General features: G+C 41.5%; 2 protein-coding genes across 2 annotated transcripts; one reads left to right on the plus strand and one right to left on the minus strand.

Moving 5' to 3' along the window:
- The first annotated feature begins 227 nt into the window (after nucleotides 1–227).
- On the plus strand, nucleotides 228–13,084 carry GFM1 (G elongation factor mitochondrial 1). The gene is made up of 12 exons (XM_010171635.2): nucleotides 228–377; nucleotides 1,150–1,282; nucleotides 1,510–1,714; nucleotides 2,456–2,572; nucleotides 3,354–3,504; nucleotides 7,231–7,385; nucleotides 8,434–8,518; nucleotides 9,441–9,578; nucleotides 10,570–10,671; nucleotides 11,209–11,265; nucleotides 11,664–11,801; nucleotides 12,998–13,084. The coding sequence occupies exons 1-12, from the start codon at nucleotides 369–371 to the stop codon at nucleotides 13,082–13,084; spliced, it is 1,377 nt and encodes a 458-aa protein (XP_010169937.2). The 5' UTR covers nucleotides 228–368.
- Nucleotides 13,085–13,697: 613 nt separating this feature from the next.
- On the minus strand, nucleotides 13,698–18,803 carry LXN (latexin; the record flags this gene model as incomplete). The annotated part of the gene is made up of 5 exons (XM_010171636.1): nucleotides 13,698–13,793; nucleotides 15,220–15,282; nucleotides 17,344–17,480; nucleotides 18,044–18,218; nucleotides 18,741–18,803. Coding segments are annotated over 5 exons (534 nt in total), but the record flags the coding sequence as incomplete, so codon positions are not given.
- Between the last annotated feature and the right edge of the window lie 277 nt (nucleotides 18,804–19,080).

A 19,080-nucleotide genomic window follows, 5' to 3' on the forward strand; every position in this document is an offset into this window, starting at 1 on the left:
AGAGGAGCTGGGGGTGGTGGCAGGGAGGGGACAGAGCTTTGAGGTGACCCTGTGGGAGGTTGGAAAGGCCGTTGTGCTTTAAATGACCCATTTGTCACAGGTTGACTGGAAACCGTAGAAAAGCAGATGAATAAACTGGGAGTTGATTAATAATCAGCAGAGTGAGTGAGCTGCATTGACCTGCTCCTGGCTAAACCAGCCATCCATCTCCTCTTGCCTTTCAGTTCCTCCTGCTCTCCTGCAGACGCTGTTCTTCAGGGGTCCTTCCCAACGAGAGGATCCGCAACATCGGCATCTCGGCTCACATCGATTCGGGGAAGACGACGTTAACTGAGCGAATCCTCTTCTACACGGGCAGGATAGCACAGATGCACGAGGTCTGTTCTCAGAGATCTCCAGAGCAGAGCTGCTCTTCACAGACAGAGCCTGCTGGGTGCCATTGTGACCTGTCTGTGATGTGTTCCTCTGCATGGTGTGGGGCGAGGGAGCTACGGCTTGGTGGGTCCAGTGAGGCTCTTGTGGCCAAGCTGGAGAAGGAGTCCTGAAAATCTGCTGGTTTCCCTGATACCCTTTTGAAAATGAGAGCAAGGAGCTAGAAAGTAATCCCTCCTTTACTGCAGAACACTTCACATCTTGTATCAAAACTTATTTCTCCTTTACCATCTCCATGGTAAACATACAATGGAAGATACATGTTTATTTTGGTGTGGTCAAAGATGACTGTGAGAAACGAAGAACACAGGGATGTAATTTTTCACTTTGGTTATGTTAGCCTGTTAAATTCACAGCGAAGCATAATTTGCCTCAGATTTCTGATGAGTTGATCCACAGGAAAGCAAAATACATTAAAGTTTTACGTGAAGCTGTAAGAAAAAAAATCAAAACTTGCTTGTAGTTAGAGAATTATAAGTAATTCTGCCATGTCTGCTCTTCTTCACTGCATGAAAGATGATGCTCAGTATATAGAGCATCACCCCTGCATGTGCAAAATTCTCAGGAAACTCTTTGGCCTAAATTTTTTTTTCTCTTTTTTCTTCCCTTCCCTTCTTTTTTCTTCCCTTCCCTTCTTTTTTCTTCCCTTCTTTTTTCTTCCCTTCTTTCCCCACTTCCTTCTTTTTCCCCCCACTTTCTTTTTTCTTTTTTCCAAAGGTGAAAGGTAAGGATGGAGTTGGAGCTGTCATGGATTCAATGGAGCTAGAACGACAGCGCGGCATCACAATTCAATCTGCTGCAACATACACCATGTGGAAAGACACCAACATCAACATCATAGACACGCCAGGTAACATCACTTCTGAACGTGTTGAGGTTGCTGCTCCTTCGTGTCTGCAAAGAGCGTGGTGCCATCTTTGTGTTCATTAGTCACTCAAGTTGAGTCAGTGTGACTTTTTCTGTGTAGCTGGAGACTGATTCTGTTGGCTGTTGCTCTTTTCTGCAGCTATAAGAAAATAATTCCTCATTACCTTTTACAGTCTGTGAATAATGGGGGTTTTTTTTGTTGTTATTCAGGGCATGTGGACTTCACAATCGAAGTGGAGAGATCTTTGAGAGTTCTCGATGGAGCTATTCTGGTTCTCTGTGCTGTTGGAGGTGTTCAGTGCCAGACAATAACTGTCAACAGGCAAATGAATCGGTACAGCGTGCCATTTTTAACGTTCATCAATAAACTGGACAGACTGGGCTCTAGTCCAGCCAGAGCAGTACAACAGTTGAGGTATTTGTCATTTAAAATAATTTGTGAAATAATTCTGAACTGTTCACATAGCAGGTTAATACTAAGGATATTAAAAATGATTATTTGGTGGGGTGTGTAGTCACAGTTTTGGAGGATAATACCTGACTTGAGGTTAAATCTTAATCTGACCTATAACAGGTCTCTGTTTTCTCAAGAAAAACAAATGTTCATGTCAGCCCAAGCTTGCAGTGACCAAGAATTGGGGTTTGGATATTTACTTTATTGATGAAACTATATTTGGAGCCACTTTGAAAACAGCTTTTTAGTTTTTCTTAGATCCTGGTAGCAAACGTGCTGTAGCTCACAGCAGGGAGATGACGTAGGCTTGGACAGCTTCTAGTTGGGATACCAGCAGTCCTGCGTGCTCCTTACCTGCAGTCTTTCTGTATCTAATTTGATCTGGGAGATACATGCATTAATATGCATTAAGGGAGAAGCAACTCCCATAATCAAGTAATTAATCTGAAACCAGTTTGCACTACCTTCTTTCCCAGGAAAGTTGCTGGCTGTATCCGTTGGGATAGGGAGGGCTGGCAGTCACTCAGGTTAAAATGCAACTAGGCATCTTTCATCAGCATTGGTAGATTTTTGGCACTGTCCAAAGAGCAAAAGATAGTGATATCGATTAGGAATGGGATGTTGTTCAAAGACCTCCTGGAGCACATATATAAAAATGACATTTTTTTTCTTCAGCTAATTTATATTTGCTCACTTTTTCAGATCCAAGTTAAAACACAATGCAGCTTTTGTTCAGATTCCAATTGGGCTGGAGGGAAACTTTGAAGGAGTTATAGATCTTATTGAAGAAAGAGCTATATATTTTGATGGTGCATTTGGGTAAGTTTTGAAACTTGCATATTTCTTAGCTACTCTGTGTGACTAATCATAGAATCATTGAATGGTTTGGGTTGGGAGGGACCTTCAAGCTCACCCAGTTCCAACCCCCCTGCCATCAGCAGGGACACCTTCCACTAGACCAGGTTGCTCAAAACCTCATCCAACCTGGCCTTCAACACTTCCAGGGAGGAGCAGCCACAGCTTCTCTGGCCAACCTGGGCCAGGGTCTCACCACCCTCACACCAAAGAATTTCTTCCTAATGCTGCCTGTAGTTTCTTTTCAGAGATTAAAAAGCCTGCTCTTTGGAAAGTTAGTGGTGTGGCTTGTGCTAGGGCTGTGGTGTCACCCTTCTGCTCTCCACGTTACAGCAGAATGATTCTGCAGGGTCAGGTTTGGTGATGGGTGGCTGCAGCATGAATTGTTTGCTAAGTGCAGTAGCATGAAGGGATTTGCTTTTAGCAACCCCACAGCTTGCTTCCTAACGGGAACTGATAGTGTATGTGTGGCATGAGCTTACTGGGATGAAGATAACATGTGGGTGAGGCTGTTGAACAGGTTATCCTGCATCCTTGCAAACTCCTACTGTGAGTGGGAAGAAACCCTCTCCTGCTAAAGCATCAAAGATCACTTACTGATATCCTTAATGTGGTTTTTCTTTCCATAACCATGTCAGCAGTTGAATTCTTCTTGGTCGGGCTGGTCATCACAATAATTAGTGACTGAAGGGTTGATTAATGGTGATATTCCTTCAAAGTGGTGATGTTATTTATGTGTGTGTAGCCAGACTCTTCGCTATGATGAAATTCCAGCTGAGTTTAGAGCTGAGGCTGCAGAGAGACGTCGGGAGTTGATCGAATGTGTTGCAAACTCGGATGATCAACTTGGGGAGCTGTTTCTGGAAGAAAAGATTCCTACAGCTGCTGAGTTAAAGGTAACTTCATGTGGTGATTCTTCCTGTAGCACTCTTACCTCGCTCTTTTGTGTCCTTATCCTCCCTCCCCCTGCCACCAATAAAAAATTTCTTGAAGTCTTAAAGAAATTTTGTTTGCTTGAGTTCTCAGGTGTGAGAACCCTCCCACAGGTCACCTCCCACAGATGGAGTTGCACTTCACTCCCCGCTGAGGGCCCATTCCAGATTTATTTTGTGGTTTGCATTGGAAAGTCTGAGCTTGTGTGTGCCCTTCAGGAACCAACAAATGGCTCAAAGGGACATCTAGTCATTTTTGTCATTCTGTTGCCTTGCCCATGTTACTGCTGAGTGGCTGTGACTTGCTTCATGTCCCACAGCAAGTCAGTTGTTGAGATGCTCTTGAGTCTTCTTTGTGCCTAGGAAATCCTGCCTTATTTTATATTTGCACTGATTACAGAGTCACAGAATGGTAGGGGTTGGAAGGAACCTCTGGAGATCATCCAGTCCAACCTTCCACATCCAAAATGAAAACAGCAGTACACTAGAAGGGAACTGCAATGACTTTACTTGGAGACTCCAGATGAAAAGAATCCAGGTCAAAATACAGTTTTCAAAAGAGACCTGGACCTGCTTCTGCAGTGCCCTGAGCATAAAGGTCATCTGAGGACGCTTGGAGGAGTGCTGACCTGGGCAGCATTTCCCACACAGCCCCACGGCACGGGGTGGGAGTGTAACTCATGACAAAGCCATGTAGCTGTTGACACCACTTGGTACAAGGATTTGTGTGGTGTGTGGTGCTGTTTGCCAACCCCTCTTGCTACAGCTGGACGTTAACTTGAGCAACATCTAGTGTTTGCTGTTAATAGCTGTTAATTAGTCAAACTTTGAGAAAAAATCAGAAAACCAGGTACTTAATGTGTTTAAATAAAAATGTGAGGTCTGAACAGCCCGTTGCAGTAGGAGGAACCTTGCAGGCAGGCTGGTTTTTCTAAGAGAGCTGCTCTTGGAGCTAGAACTGCTTGTCTTTGAGCAGTGGCGTTGCACAGAGTCTCCCTGGAGCCTGCCTGACACGGCACTTGCTACCTCCTTCTGCTTTTCTTTGCCTGCAGCTGGGTGCTTCAGTTGGTAGCTGAAGAAGACAAGCTGAGTTGAGACAGAAATGTTGTAAGCAGGAGCTGTTAGGAGCTGTGAGCCTGCTAAGCTGGCTGAGCTTGGCTCAGATGTGATCCCTGAGGTTGCTGCTTTAAACACAGCTTTGATATTTAAGTTCTCTTCTAAATATCTGGACCTTGAGCCCATTGCCCCTGTGCAGGAGTCCTTTCCCTGTTAGGGTTTGCAGTGCTTGCTTTCCCTCAGTCCCTCAAGGCTGATGTGTGTTTCAAGTCCCCTTGAGGTTTATTTCTTTGAATCTTCCTGATCCCTATATTTTGATTGCTTTTAACTTTACTACAGACCTTGGATTTGCCATATTGGTTTGGCTACGTGGGTTATTTTGGAGAGGGGTGATGGTTTTAAACTAGACAAGGGTAGATTTAGGTTGGATATTAGGAAAAAGTTCTTCAGTATGAGGATGGGAGGTAGTGGAGGCCCCGTCCCTGGAGATATTCAAGGTCAGGTTGGACGGGGCTCTGAGGAACCTGCTCTAGTGAAGATGTCCCTGCTCCCTGCAGGGAGGTTGGACTAGATGACCTTTGAAGATCCCTTCCAACCCAAACCATTCTATGATTCTATGATTTACTGGTGATTAATGTCTCTAGGAGGAGTATGCAGGTATCTGTATATCCCAACTTGCCTTGAGACAAAAGCATAAGGGGTTTTGGGTTTTCTTTTTGAAAGTACCAAGCAAACATATCTCTTATTGCCAACCAGGCATTTAGTTATTCCAGTAATTAAATATTATTTCATGAAGCCTGAGCTCTTCCTGTTACAAAGCAGCTCTTCTCGTTTTGATAAAGACAGAAATGTAACAGCAGTTTTAGAGACCTGTGAGGATCTGTCCTTCACCTGGCAGAGGGAATGGTCCCAATGTGAATACTCTATTGCTGGAAGAGGTGAGAGATTTTTAGCAGGAAGCTATTTTTGATAGCTCCTGCCAGGAGGGGAATTGTTACCAAGATAATTTTTTCTATTCAGCATGCTTCTGCTTCCCACTTCTGAAAGCCAATTAATTACAGCTCTAATGGCTATAGTATTGCAGATGCAGGTTAATTTGTACTAATATGTCCCTGAAGATGGATTTTCTTTCAGTGGCCAGCAGCCAAGTTTCCACTGAAAATAGCTTTTTGTGGAATTGATGCTGAGTATCACTCCTGGATGCCACAGTCGTAGCATATGATGTTTGCTGAAGATCAGCTGCTTAAACGTTACTTAATTTGCTGCTTTCCCTCATGCTGTACTCAAGGCAAGGTACTCAGTGGGGCACTCAGTGACAATAATTTTTATTTGAAAATAAAATTACTTCATTTTTGCCCCCCCAAGGTAATTGTTGATGAGGATAAATTGCAGTCATGTTGCTTCATTTATAAACATGTGGCCAAATAAAAGCAGCGGGCATCAGCACAGCCCTATTTCCAGCGCTCTGGAAATGAGAACAGACATGGGCTAGATGAGCAGAATTGCTGATGTTGGATTTTTCCCTTTTTGTATTTTTATTTTTATGAAGTCATTACATCAACAAATTTAAGGAGCCACTGTTCTCTCTGTTAAATATGAAGATATTTTGACTGTCTGTCTTTGGGTACTCCAAATAACTCCCAGATTAGATGATGTGGTTAAATATCTTGCTCTATCAAGGAGGATTAATTTCTTCTGGTTGATCAGAGGAGACAGGAGCTGCTGTGGGTTGGAGTGAGAGCCTCAGTAAGTGTAGGGAGATGGCATCCTCTAGTGGCAGGGAGAGGTGGGACCGAGGTAATTAATTAAGGGTGGGGAGCAAGGCAGTGATTAATTGCAGGGTGGGGAGCAGGGCAAATAGCTTCTGTCCACCTCTATGGAAGAGAGCTACGATCACCCTTACAAATGTTGTTGGTGCTCAGTTACACTTTGCAACGTCGTGTGATTCTTGGGTGAAAGGCACTGAGTGGCCATGAGGTGACCATGCAGTTAGTTTCTCTTGCTCAATTTAGTAGGACATCCTGGAAAGATTCCCAAGACAGTTGGTGCAACGTCAGCAGGTCTGTAGATGAATGTGAATAGCTTCTTCTATTGCACTTTTGAAACGTTCTTCATCAAAAAATGATGATTCATTGAGCAGGGCACTTACCCAAATATTGCTCCCTACCTAACTTCCTCTTTCAGAAGAGTTTTCCATAGTTTAAAGCTACTGAAACATCTCATCTTACTTTCACAAATTTAAATGTGTATTGTTTTCCAACTAAATAGGGAGAAAGAGACATCTGAACCAGAAATGAAGAATCCTGACTTTACCAGCAGAGAATCAAGGAAGTTTTGCTGCGTATTTTGGGGTTGTCATTATATTTATCTCAGGCATTTCCATTTTTAAGTTGAATTTAAGATGAGAGAGGGGGGGAAAAAATAATCTCACACTCCTCTAGAATTCTGGTGAGCAAGTTTTATGGGAAGCTCTTGTGTAGGGAGTTGTACAGGAAACTCTGTGGGAGCAGCTGCTTTACTCCAAGAGCAGAGATGATCAGCAAAGAGAGAGAATCTAGACTGCTGCTTAGTTGGTACCACGTCAGACTCCTGAAGCTGTTGCAGGAGGAAAATTAACACGTTGATATTTTTCAGCTTGCAATCAGAAGAGCAACTCTAAAGAGGTCCTTTACCCCAGTACTTGTGGGAAGTGCTTTAAAGAACAAGGGAGTACAGCCGCTGCTGGATGCTGTCCTGGAATACCTCCCCAATCCTTCAGAGGTTGAGAACTATGCTATTCTTAACCAGGGGTAAGTACACTCAGAGCATATGAAGTGCTCTTGGAATCAGGTTTCAGAGCAGTGTAAGATGTAGCAGGAAACATGACTAACAAAACACATCATCATTTACCATTTGTATTAAATAATGCCACCATAATTTTGTATAAACTTCCAAAATGAAGAAGGCTCGTGACTCATTTGCAGGTTACTGTTTATTTAAAAATACTGTGTATTTTTAACACACATTAAATGTTACATTCAAATTATTGTTGTTGTTGTTGTTATTGTTGTTGTTGTTATTTTGTGTGCCCCTAGCAGAAGTCTCTTAAACTTCTCAAAAACAACTTGTTTGATAACAAATTAATGGCAACCCTTAAAACCATACCTACAGGAGAGGAGAGAGCACATCTGAAATGTGTAAACAACATTTTATTCTTTGGATGTGTTGAAGTAGATGTGCCTTCAGGATTAAGAAGCATGAAACCCACCATTAGAGCCAGTAAATAGCCCTTAACTTTCCAGTCGTGGCTCGGGGGGGGCCGTCAGGGCTTCTTAACGTGCTTGAGTCGTTCAGACAGTGTCATCACAGCTAAACAGGAGTGATGCTAATGAATAGTTATGACTTTTCTAGCAGCAGTTACTTGACTCTTGAGTCCTCACTGCTGCTGTGCCTCTCGCTGCCTCTAACACCTGCCTACTGAGATAGGCTAAAACTTCTCACGTGGCTCATGAACGTTGTCAGAAGAGTTACTGCCATGTCTCTTCACTCTAAAACTGGACTTGCTCATGAGTTGTGTCTGAGTGTGTGATTAATTAATTGCTTTCATGGCCAAATAGTTGGCTGATGTGAAGGACTGGTGATATCTGTCCTAGTTTCGACCTCCTTTTTGGGCTCTGCTGCAGGTTCTCTGAGGTACTTTCTGAGCATATGGGAGCTACATATATGAGCATCTTGAAGTCTCTGTGATAAACCTGTGACACCAAAGGGCTTGGGACTTTCTAAGGTCGGGCTCATGTTTAGAGGAGGCTGCTGTGTTTGCTTCATAACATAAATTCCTTCTCCATTCCTGTTTTTAAGGGATTCTGAGGACAAAAACAAGTTCCTATTGAACTCTGCTCGAGACGATTCCCAGCCTTTTATAGGCCTGGCTTTTAAACTGGAGGTAAGCTGTTACTGTTTTCCTTCCTAATGAAGGGAAAACACACATTTATAGCTTTATAATTCCAGTGTAACTATTTGTGCATGTGATAGCTTTTTTTACTTGGTCACTGTGTATATGGTAAAGCTAAACTGGAAGTTTCTAGAGAATAGATGTCCAGAACATTACCTACCTGACTTGACCTCTGCGAGGGAAAAAGTTGTACTCACATTGTGTTAACCCTGAAGCAGAAGGGAAGGTATCCAGATTAATTAGTTGTGGTTTGAGTAGAAAACAGAGCGAGTCCAAACAGATGGTACTATCAAAACTTAATGCAAAACACATTTTAAAATAACTTTCTGTTTAAATTCAATTTAAATTTTAGTTCTTGAGAAAAATTGGTTTCAACTTATAAAATCCACAAGTGTCTCAAACACTGCTAATTTGGAAGTTTTAAAATGGGTTGTGTGCATCAAATACTTCATTATTTTCTTAGTTACAGCTTGAACATTTGGGGGTTTTATGGGCTTATTTCAAATGCTTTCAGAGAAAAATCCTGGTTTTGTTTGAAATTTAAAAAAATGGAACATGAGAGAATCAGAGAGGAAATTTTTCCAGTGCACAGTTTTAACCAAACAAGTGGTTTGCTACCTAGAGAGCAGCAGTTCAGATTTCATATGGGAAGTGGCTAATTGCTAGTTAATGTCTGCCTCTGTTGGGAAGGTTTTAGGAGGTAAAATTGGTGATGTCAAGAAAATTGCCAGGAGATGCCAAGTTCCATTCTAGAGCCAAGTGAAAGCTGAGACTGTGTTAAAGTTTCCTTTAGGTGTCTAGTGTATAAATTAAAACCAGAAACATTAGTCACTCGGTGCAGATGATGCTTGAATAGTAATGGTCGTGACTCCCAGAATTATTATATCTGATTTTTGTTTAATTTTCCTTCCAGGCTGGCCGTTTTGGGCAGTTAACCTATATTCGAGTTTATCAAGGGATGCTGAAGAAATCTGATTACATCTATAACACCAGGACGGGGAAGAGAGTGCGTGTACAAAGACTTGTCCGTATGCATTCGGACAACATGGAGGTGAGCGTGGGAGGTGCAATCCACACCGATTGCCTGTTGAGCCACCCTTGCTAAACAAGCTTCTCGCTTTTCAGCTGTCTCTGAACAATGGGATATGTCAAATTGCTGCTTTTGTTGTTAATTCATACTTGCCTGTAGCACTTGATAGAGCTCTACCAGAAACTGGAATGATCTCTAAGGTATTATTTCTACTGAAGTGGAAGAATCTTTGCCCAAGAAGCTTTATAAAATGGTTTTGAGGTGATAGCTAAAGAAAGCCAGTTGTGGTATTATCCCCATTCCATACTTCTGGGAGAGGGAAAACAGGATTGGCAAAATACACAAAGTTTTCTTCCATGTGATTACTAAATATAATTCTTAAACTAAAAATTGATTCTCAAGCTGCTGCAAGTACTACCCTTTCCTGTAGTAAGATTCCTGTTGGTCTGTTCAACCAAGGACCAAGTGACAGGACAAGAGGAAATGGGCTCCAGTTGTGGCCAGGGCAGTTGAGATGGGATGTGAGGAAGAATTTCTTTGCTGAAAGGGTTCTGAGGCATTGGAAGGGGTTGCCCAGGGCAGTGGTGGAGTCCCCATCCCTGGAGGGATTGAAGAGTCGTGTAGACACAGTGCTGAGGGACATGGGTTAGTCATAGGGGACTTGTCAGTGTTGGGTTCATGGTTGGACTCAAGGAGCTTAAAGGGCTTTTCCAATCCAGGCCATTCTGGGATCCTGTGAATCCATAGCTGGGTCAGGGCTGCCTGAAACACAGTATGTTGCTCACTTCACATCCTTAAACTACAAGAAGTTTGCATCCAAGCTGAGGTCTCCTTCTTGTGCTTTGAATGAATTAGAGATTGAAGATTGACAGAGCATTTTACCAAAGCTGGAATTTTCAAAGGATCTTAACTTCATGCTTTTAAACCCAGTATTTGTATATATTCTTCAAACCAGGTGTGGTTTGTGACGTGACTTTCAGTGTTATCTAACAGTAAACTTCCCTTTCTTAAGGATGTCAGTGAAGTTTATGCAGGAGACATATGTGCGCTGTTTGGAATTGATTGTGCTAGCGGGGACACGTTCACTGATAAAACCAGCACTGACATTTCCATGGTGAGTACAGCTTTTCATCTGCATGCCTCACACTCTGGGATTCACCAGGATCTTGGTGTAAAAGTTTGTAATAATTTTTGATCTATATGCAACTGCAAATATTTTTTTGTGATTATTTGTTATACCTCAAGGAGCCCCAAAATATAGAAGTATGGTCTGTGTAAGAGCGATCACTCCTGTTTATTACACTTGACATCAAGTATTGCTTCAGTGTTAGCAAACTGTTCTTGGCTGTTAGAAGTAGGTGCTGTTACCCCAAAGTATTAAGCTCTGTATTTGTATATTTAAATACACCCGTTTTATTTGTGTATATATATTTTTAAAATATGATAGGAAGCAGAGTCTTCCCACCAGTGTGAAATAATAATCCTCAGGAGAGTTACTTCATTTTGTTATGCTATCATATTAGATAGATGAGTAAACCACTCATCCCTGTTCGTAACCCTGAGATCTTGTGAGCAAACTTTTCTGGAGAAATCACACCACCAGCTGTAGTGGAACTCGACTGTATGATCTCTTCAATTTTGGTCATTCCAGGAATCAATTCACATCCCTGATCCTGTCATTTCAGTAGCTATGAAGCCTTCCAACAAGGTAGGAGCCTATAAATCAACTTTTTTTTCTGAGTTAACCTTTCCTCTGCTGCTTTTATTATTTTATGTGGCTTAGAAGTTAAATATGGAACCACAGAGTAAAATAAACAGTATTTTAAAATGTTCTATCCAAAGTACTTAAGCAGATGTCGTTCAGGTATCACTCAGCAGTGACTGTGTTAGATGGTGTCACTTAGCCACAAAGAAGGTGCATGTCTTTGACGTGGGTAAACGTGAAGTAACTGGAGGAATAAATACAGTTAGAAACACATGGTTGTGGTTCAAAAAATCACCTCATGAGAGTAGAAGTGCTAAGCAGTTGATAGGAAAATTTGAGACTTTTTTAGTTGTGTAACTTCTGGATGTTCATGTTTTCTTGCGTGTGTGTAACTTTTTCAGAATGACTTTGATAAATTTTCCAAAGGCCTGAGCCGCTTTACGAGGGAAGATCCCACTTTTAGAATCCATTTTGATGACGAGAGCAAAGAGACCATTGTTTCTGGAATGGGGGAACTCCACTTGGAAATCTACGCCCAGGTAATTTGGAAAGCAGATTCCATGGGCTCTGCTTCTGACTGTTCTCCCAACCAAGAATTCTCCTTCCTTTCTGGCTGAGACATTGCATTGCTCTACCAAAATCTATCCACAGCTGGGCTAACTGATGACTAAGCTGATGTTGAGTGTACTGGGTGTTTGGAGTTGCACAGCTCCACTTGCTTTAGTGTAAATCAGGGTTATTGTGACAACTATTTTGAGATCTTCCCAGCAGAAAGCACCATGTTGTTACAATATTAACTCCTTAGGAAAGAGGTGCACAGCTCCACTTGCTTTAGTGAAAATCAGAGTTACTGTGTGACAACTATTTTCAGATCTTCCCAGCAGAAAGCACTGTGTTGTTACAATATTAACTCCTTAGGAAAGAGCTTAACTTCATCAATGTTCTATTTTGAAGGCTTGTAAATTATTTAAATGTAACTTCTGCCTGGAATATTTTTACTTTTTGGTTGAAATCCATAAAAATTGTTGTATTGAGCACTATGCTTTGTGTTAGCAGCCTTTGCTTATAATGGTTTTTCCATTAGACATTTCCTACAGGAGAGAGAAATATTCTGTTTCTGTGTTTTTAAACATATCATTTCATAACAAGAGATGATGCAGGCAGGAGGGAATAATTACAGTGATTTATTTGTTTCTTTCAAGTTGATGTCTATACTTTAACACAACAGATGTATCTGAAATGTTGACAGAATGAAGAAAATATGGCTTTTGTCTCATAAAACTTAAACTTGAGTGGAATAATGAATGCTGTTCCCTTTTCCTGTATCTAAAGTTATAGGCCCTAAACAAGAATGACTGCAGAATGACAGTGAATAATTTGTAACATCAAAAAACAAACAAAAAACCCCCCAAAACCTCCCACCAAGACCCTAAAAATCAATCCAACCCTAAACCAAAAAATTGGTTTACCTTGATTAAGTTTCTCCTGTATCTAAAGCTATAGCCCCTAAACAAGAATGACTGCAGAATGACAGTGAATAATTTGTAATATTTAAAAACAAAACAAAACAACAAACCCCACCAAGCCCCCAAAAATCAATCCAACCCTAAACCAAAAAATTGGTTTACCTTGATTAAGTTTCTCATTTCAGAAAGATCTGTAAATAAAATACTTTCCAATGTATTGTTCCAATGGAACAACTCTGTATTTCATTCTGCCTTTATTTCTCCTGCAGCGAATGGAAAGAGAGTACAGCTGCCCTTGCACCATGGGAAAGCCAAAAGTCGCCTTTCGGGAGAGCATCTCCGCACCCGTGCCGTGAGTGTTCCTTCTGGCAACAGAGGGTGGGGGGTTTTAATTTATTTTTGATGCAGAATTTGATTTGATTTTCCAGGGAGATCTTATAGCAGCCTTCCAGTACCTGAAGGGCCTACAAGAAAGCTGGGGAGGGACTTTTCATAAGGGCAGTTAATGACAGAACAAGGGGAAATGGGTTTAAACTGAAAGAGGGGAGGTTTAGATGAGATATTAGGAAGAAGTTCTTCACTGTGAGGGTGGTCAGACACTGGAACAGGTTGCCCAAGGCAGTTGTAGATTCCCCCTCCCTGGAAGTGTTGAAGGCCAGGTTGGATGAGGCTTTGAGCAACCTGGTCTAGTGGAAGGTGTCCCTGCTGCTGGCAGGGGGGGTGGAACTGGATGAGCTTGAAGGTCCCTTCCAACCCAAACCATTCCATGATTCATTCTAATCTATGATTGCGTAGCAGAGAATGTGCCTCTTGGATTATCAGATGAAAAGCCCAATATACAGGAAGAGTTTTAACTGAGGAAGGACTTTTTTCTTTGTTCCATGATTGCATATCCCCCCCTCATCAACTCAGCTGCCCTCCCTTCAAATGCTTCTTGTAGCTTCTTCCATTGCAGTATCAGGCGGTGGGTTATTCCCACGTGTGTTTCAGCTGACGGCTGTCCTGTGTGACTTGAACACCGTGGTGTGGGTGCCAGAGAACTGTCATTTGCCAGGGAATGAGCTCCTGTGGGTGGAAAATAAAAGGGTAGAAAGTGAGAAGGTATTTTCTTGGAACAGTAGTGAACAGGAACCGACTGCTGGACTACAGCCATCCCTGGCCTGATGAGAAGTAGGTTGATCAAGCACCAGTAACAGCGTAGGGTGAGCACTGTAACACACTCCTGTGAGTTGTACAAGTATCTGAAGTTCTCCTGCATCCTTTTTTTCAGCCTGTGTTGTGCTCCATGCTGCTGTAACTACATTTTTCTTTCACCTAGGCAAGTTTTGCAGCTCTAGGATGTCTGTGTTGGATTCCCCCTCTTACTGTTAGTGCTATTGATATTTTGGGACACTTGCCCTTCTCCAAACAGAGGACAATGATGAAGCTGTGCTTTTATTCTGCAGTTAGGTAGCTACTACTTCTCAGGAATTTTTCTTCATAGAAAATTTAGGATCTAAAAACATTATAGATGCCCCAACATAACTGAGAGTGCAGAGAGGTAGGAATCAGTGGAGCTAGAAATGGGAATGAGATCTCTGGTTGTTAGCAGTGGATGATTTATGACAGGAGGTTGCACAACTGAGAACTTTTCTTTCAGATTTTCTGTGGTTTTTTTCTTATAAAAACAGAGAAATAGCATACAATGGAGAATAGCAAACAATGTAAATATTATTCTGGGAACCAAAATTTCTGCTGCTTCCTTGTGCAAGCTACTGGGGTAAATGATGATTTATTACAGGAGGTTGCACAATTGAGAACTTCTTTTTTCAAATTCTCTGTGTTTTTGTTGTAAAAACAGAGAAATAGCCTACATGGAGAATAGCAAACCATGTAAATACTGTTCTGGGAACCACAGTTTCTGCTGCTTTCTTGTGTGAGCTGCTGGGCTAGTGGTCCACCACTGTTGTCCTCTAGCACAGGAGCACTTCACAATTCCAGCTGGAATGTGGTTGAGCAGCCCAGGGTGCTGGCAGCTGCTTCTTCTCTTTATCCCTGGCCAGTTTGGCAATAGTATCTCTCAAGAGAGGAGAGAACTGTGAATGACCAATATATTGAACCTCTGCCATTCCCAGGAAGGGCCCCAAAATAGCTGAAAATTACTGTGCTGACACAAGTTGGAGACTTATTGTCTCCTGCATAGGGGCAGAAGCTGATAATGCTGAGACTGATAAGTGATTGATAATGCTGAGACTGATAAGTGATTGATAATGCTGAGACTGATTAGTGATTGATAATGCTGAGACTGATTAGTGATTGATAATGCTGAGACTGATAAGTGATTGATAATGCTGAGACTGATAGTGATCTTGCCACAACCTCGCCCTGTTTGCTCACTGACCTGCAGGCATCATGTCTGTGAACACACATCTGCCTGTCTGAGTTGGAGGTTACACAGTTGGCAGTCTTAAAACACACAAAAAAAGGCTTTTTTAGAAATAAAGACTTTTACCTGGGACACCATTTCGTGAAGTAGAATCGTGTAATCAAATTCAAGATATTCATCACTTCTTTTCTGGAAAGACAAGATGGAAAGGGATTAATTTGGGGTTTCCCTCCACCTTAAAAGAAGTGAATCGGTTCTCTTTGGTTAGCATAAAAATTCTGTGATGTATTTCAGATGAAACTGGCAGCTCATGTTAACAAAAGGGATTAATTTGGGGCTTCCCTCCACCTTAAAAGAAGTGAATCGATTCTCTCTGGTTATCATAAAAATTCTGTGATATATTTCAGATGAAACTGGCAGCTCATGTTAACAAATAAAGCAGGTGGAGCTTAGTCAGTATAACAAAACAAAGAGATACTGTTTTGTATTTCTGTGAACTCCAAAACTGCAGTTGAGAGACTGAATGTAAAGCTTGGAACTGTGCTAATTCCTCCTTTAGAGAAGCTTGATATATCTCAACTTCAGGAACTTATTTGGGAAGGGAACACCTGATTCAACAAGGCATCAGTTTAACCCAAACACTCCTAAATAAAATAGTCAATAGGATGAGATTTGGAGTGCACTCCAGAAGCGATTGTGTGAGTGACAGAATACCCGCTGGCCTTCGGGGTGTGTTCTTTATGTGTCTATTCTTCAGGGAAAAGAAAAGAAAGAGGGTTTTAAAATCTTGCTTGTGAGCAGCCCTGCAGCATCTGTGAAGTGCTTTCAGCCAGCCATCAGAGGGAGCAAAACGGTAACAAATCCTGCTCCCAGAATGAGCTGCTGCTTTTCCTTCCTACCCAGAACTTCGTGGGAATTCACCCGCTGTTCTAAGTAGCCAAAAGGAAATTGCCTTGAATTTAAAGTTGACCATCCCTTTAGGAGTTATTCTTAACTCACAATCTGTTTTCTCCAAATAGAACAGAGAAGAACTGGGAGAATCTATAGAATTCAATTCATTTAAAAACAAAGCTAAAAACTTTGCTCTAATAGTAACTTTTTGGAAAGCAAGTTGCTTTATCAGCTAAGCCTGTTCCAGGCAAGAAGTCTGCAAGGCCTGTTGATAATGGCAGCTAATGGCTCAATTAATTTGAATAGCTCTAGTGAGATTTGCCAGGCAGATTTATTTCTTAGCTTAGGGCAGATCCAGATCTGCTCAAGATAAACATGTTACTTGTAACCACTCAGAAATAAGTGAAAATATAAATTTTGTCCTGAATTATTCTGTTCCCTTTCTGCCTTGTGAATTCAGTTTTCTTATCATAAACTTAATTGATGTTCCTCATTGCTAGTATAAGTCTAAGAGCATGGGTCCAACTGACTGAATTTTTCAGGTCAGGTAGAATTCTATCCCTGATGTCAGTGTTACTGTTAACTGGGTCGTTTAAAAAAATTTAGAGAGCACTTCTGCAATATGAATGTTTCAACTAAAAATTAATTTTAGGTTTTCTCCCCCATTTAAAAAAAAAAAAAAAAGTTTGTGAAGAATAGGGTAAAAAAGTTAATATTGAGAGTGGAATTAAAGGAGTATTTTCTTTCTTGATTAGCATTTTGAGATGAACCAGCAAATGGAGAGAGGCTGCAGTGCTGCAAACAAAAGCCAAAGCAATGTAGATGGTGTTTTATTGAATTTGAGGTGCAGCAAATTGCTATTTGTCTAGACATGGCTATCTCCGAGACATCAAGCAGTACTGCTGTGACTGATTGCTGAGATGATGGTGTAGATGAAGAGATGAAGGACTGTATTTTACTGGATGGAAGAACACTATCAGCTGGGCTTACACACAGATGAAAGGCAGGAAGGTAACACAGAACTGCAGGCAATGGGGTGACCTCCAAGTGGGAGAGTCCATTTTCTTCACTGAGTAAATGTAGGATACTGCTCTTGCGAAGAAGGCACAGCTTCTATAAGCAGCATTTATGAAGAGAAGGAGTGATCTAAATAAACACTCCAGCCTTCATGATTTGCTGGAGGAAAAAGGCAGGTGGAACAAAAAAGCAGTCACTGGCTTAAAAACAAACTGGACCAAGAAGTTCAGACACAATTGAGGTTTCTTGCTTAAGAACTTGGCTTCAGCTGTAGTCCAGTACATGCACAACTGCTTAGCTCCTAAATACTGTTTTCATTGCAGGGCAGGGATGGTAACTTACCACTTGCTTCACATGTTTAATGCAGGCAAGTTGAAACTTAGTGTTTTCAGTCGAGTTCTGCCATATCACATAGCCAGAGGCAACCCATGCCAGGAGGTGGATGGGCTCCATTTCTGGGGACACATTACCGTGGCTGTCTGGCAAAGGGAAGGAATAACACACATTCAGCAAGATTCATGGAGTTGCAGCCATTAACAGAACCTTCTCACCTCATTAGTAAGAGTTTTGTGCTAAAGTCACTCGCTTATGTTCCTTGCTGTGTCAGCCACCTTCCATGCAAGCTTGGAATAGCAGCTACATCACCACCCTGTCTGCTTTCCTCCCACTTCTTTCTCTTAGTATATATTCTGTAAGGTCTTCAAGGCAGGGGTTGCTCTAAAGTAAACACAGACTCTAATACTGGGGTAGTTGGGGTAGTATGTACTATATGGAGAACACCCACAAACAGTGAGTAAAGGGAGAGGCAGCAAGTGGTTCTCAAGAACATTCACACGCCAGTCACATATCCTGATGAGTAAGTTGAGTGCTGGTGTGATGGATGCACCACCCTGAAGAAGAGAAAGCGAAACAGCCTGTGCTCAGAGTATGGAAAGGGCTCCCATATGGATGGTGGACCACCACCAGTTGAGCTCAGGTTTTCTTCTGGCCATGGAGTAATTGTCTCAAAAATTTCCTCCTTGCCCAGACCCTTTCTCTGTACCTGGTATGTTTTCTGCCACCAGCTCTTTTTCCAGGCTCTTGATTCGGTTGTAGAACATGTTATCTGCTTCGTCCGTGTTCTTAAGTTCTCCTTCAATTGTGAATTGCACATCTGGAGCAATGTGTTTGTTGCCCAGATGATAGAGAACCTCAGCAGTGCAGTTAACAGTACTGTCCTGTTACAGAGTTAATTATGTGTGTTAATATTTGATTAGATACATGTATAATACTGGTAATTTACACTTCAATTTTTTTTCATTATGTAGTTGCCATTTTCTCTGAGTCTGGCCCATAGAGATTATTTAAGACAAGGTTAAATTCATACTATTTCTGTGAATATGCTATAAGGGCAGTTTTCTTCCTGCAGTGAGAGGAAGGGCAGTGTTTGTGGTGTAGAATGTCACTTGTGTTGTTCAGGTGGAGCAAAGGGTTCAAATAACTTCAGTTTGAATTGGAATGACACTGAAATATCATAGTCATCCCTCAAGCATTTTCTTGTCATAGTGGTAGGCACTGGATATTTCTACACTTTTATGGTGTAGAAAATGGAGGTTCCCTTTACTCAAGTATTATTAACTGCTGTGTCCACTGGCCTCAGCTTGGATCAGCAGAATTAAGCTGATTAATTTTTTTTTTTACACATCAGTAGTGCCAGCTTCTACCCACAGAATGTATTAATTAAATAAATCTGAACTCACTTTGTCAAGGACGTCTTCCAACACCAATTCCAGATGGTACTTATGCCCAACACCATCAATGTCCTAAATAAGGAAAACATCCAGAATATTTATTTTGTAAATTGATTAATTACTTTGCCTTGTGGAAAAGATTCTTGTTATTGTGAAACACGCTGCAGCAGTTCTCTGCTGGGATATTCTTTTATTATTCCTGCCTCGTTAAGATCGCTCATTTAATACACACCTGATGTGGCATCTGATTAGTATCTCCTTGTCCATTCCTAGTCTTGTATAGTATTTAATTGTCATATTTCAGCTCCCAGTGTGATTATGTGCAATAATGTGCTGCTTGGTTAAATAA

Source organism: Antrostomus carolinensis, unplaced genomic scaffold (assembly GCF_000700745.2).
Source record: "Antrostomus carolinensis isolate BGI_N321 unplaced genomic scaffold, ASM70074v2 scaffold9867, whole genome shotgun sequence".
NCBI classification, from domain to species: Eukaryota; Metazoa; Chordata; class Aves; order Caprimulgiformes; family Caprimulgidae; genus Antrostomus; species Antrostomus carolinensis.

Excerpts from the sequence above, each read along its gene's own strand:
- GFM1 (XM_010171635.2), top strand. Across the intron at positions 3,505-7,230 it reads CTACAGCTGCTGAGTTAAAG|CTTGCAATCAGAAGAGCAAC; the intron begins GTAACTTCATGT and ends GATATTTTTCAG. Across the intron at positions 9,579-10,569 it reads TGCATTCGGACAACATGGAG|GATGTCAGTGAAGTTTATGC; the intron begins GTGAGCGTGGGA and ends CCCTTTCTTAAG.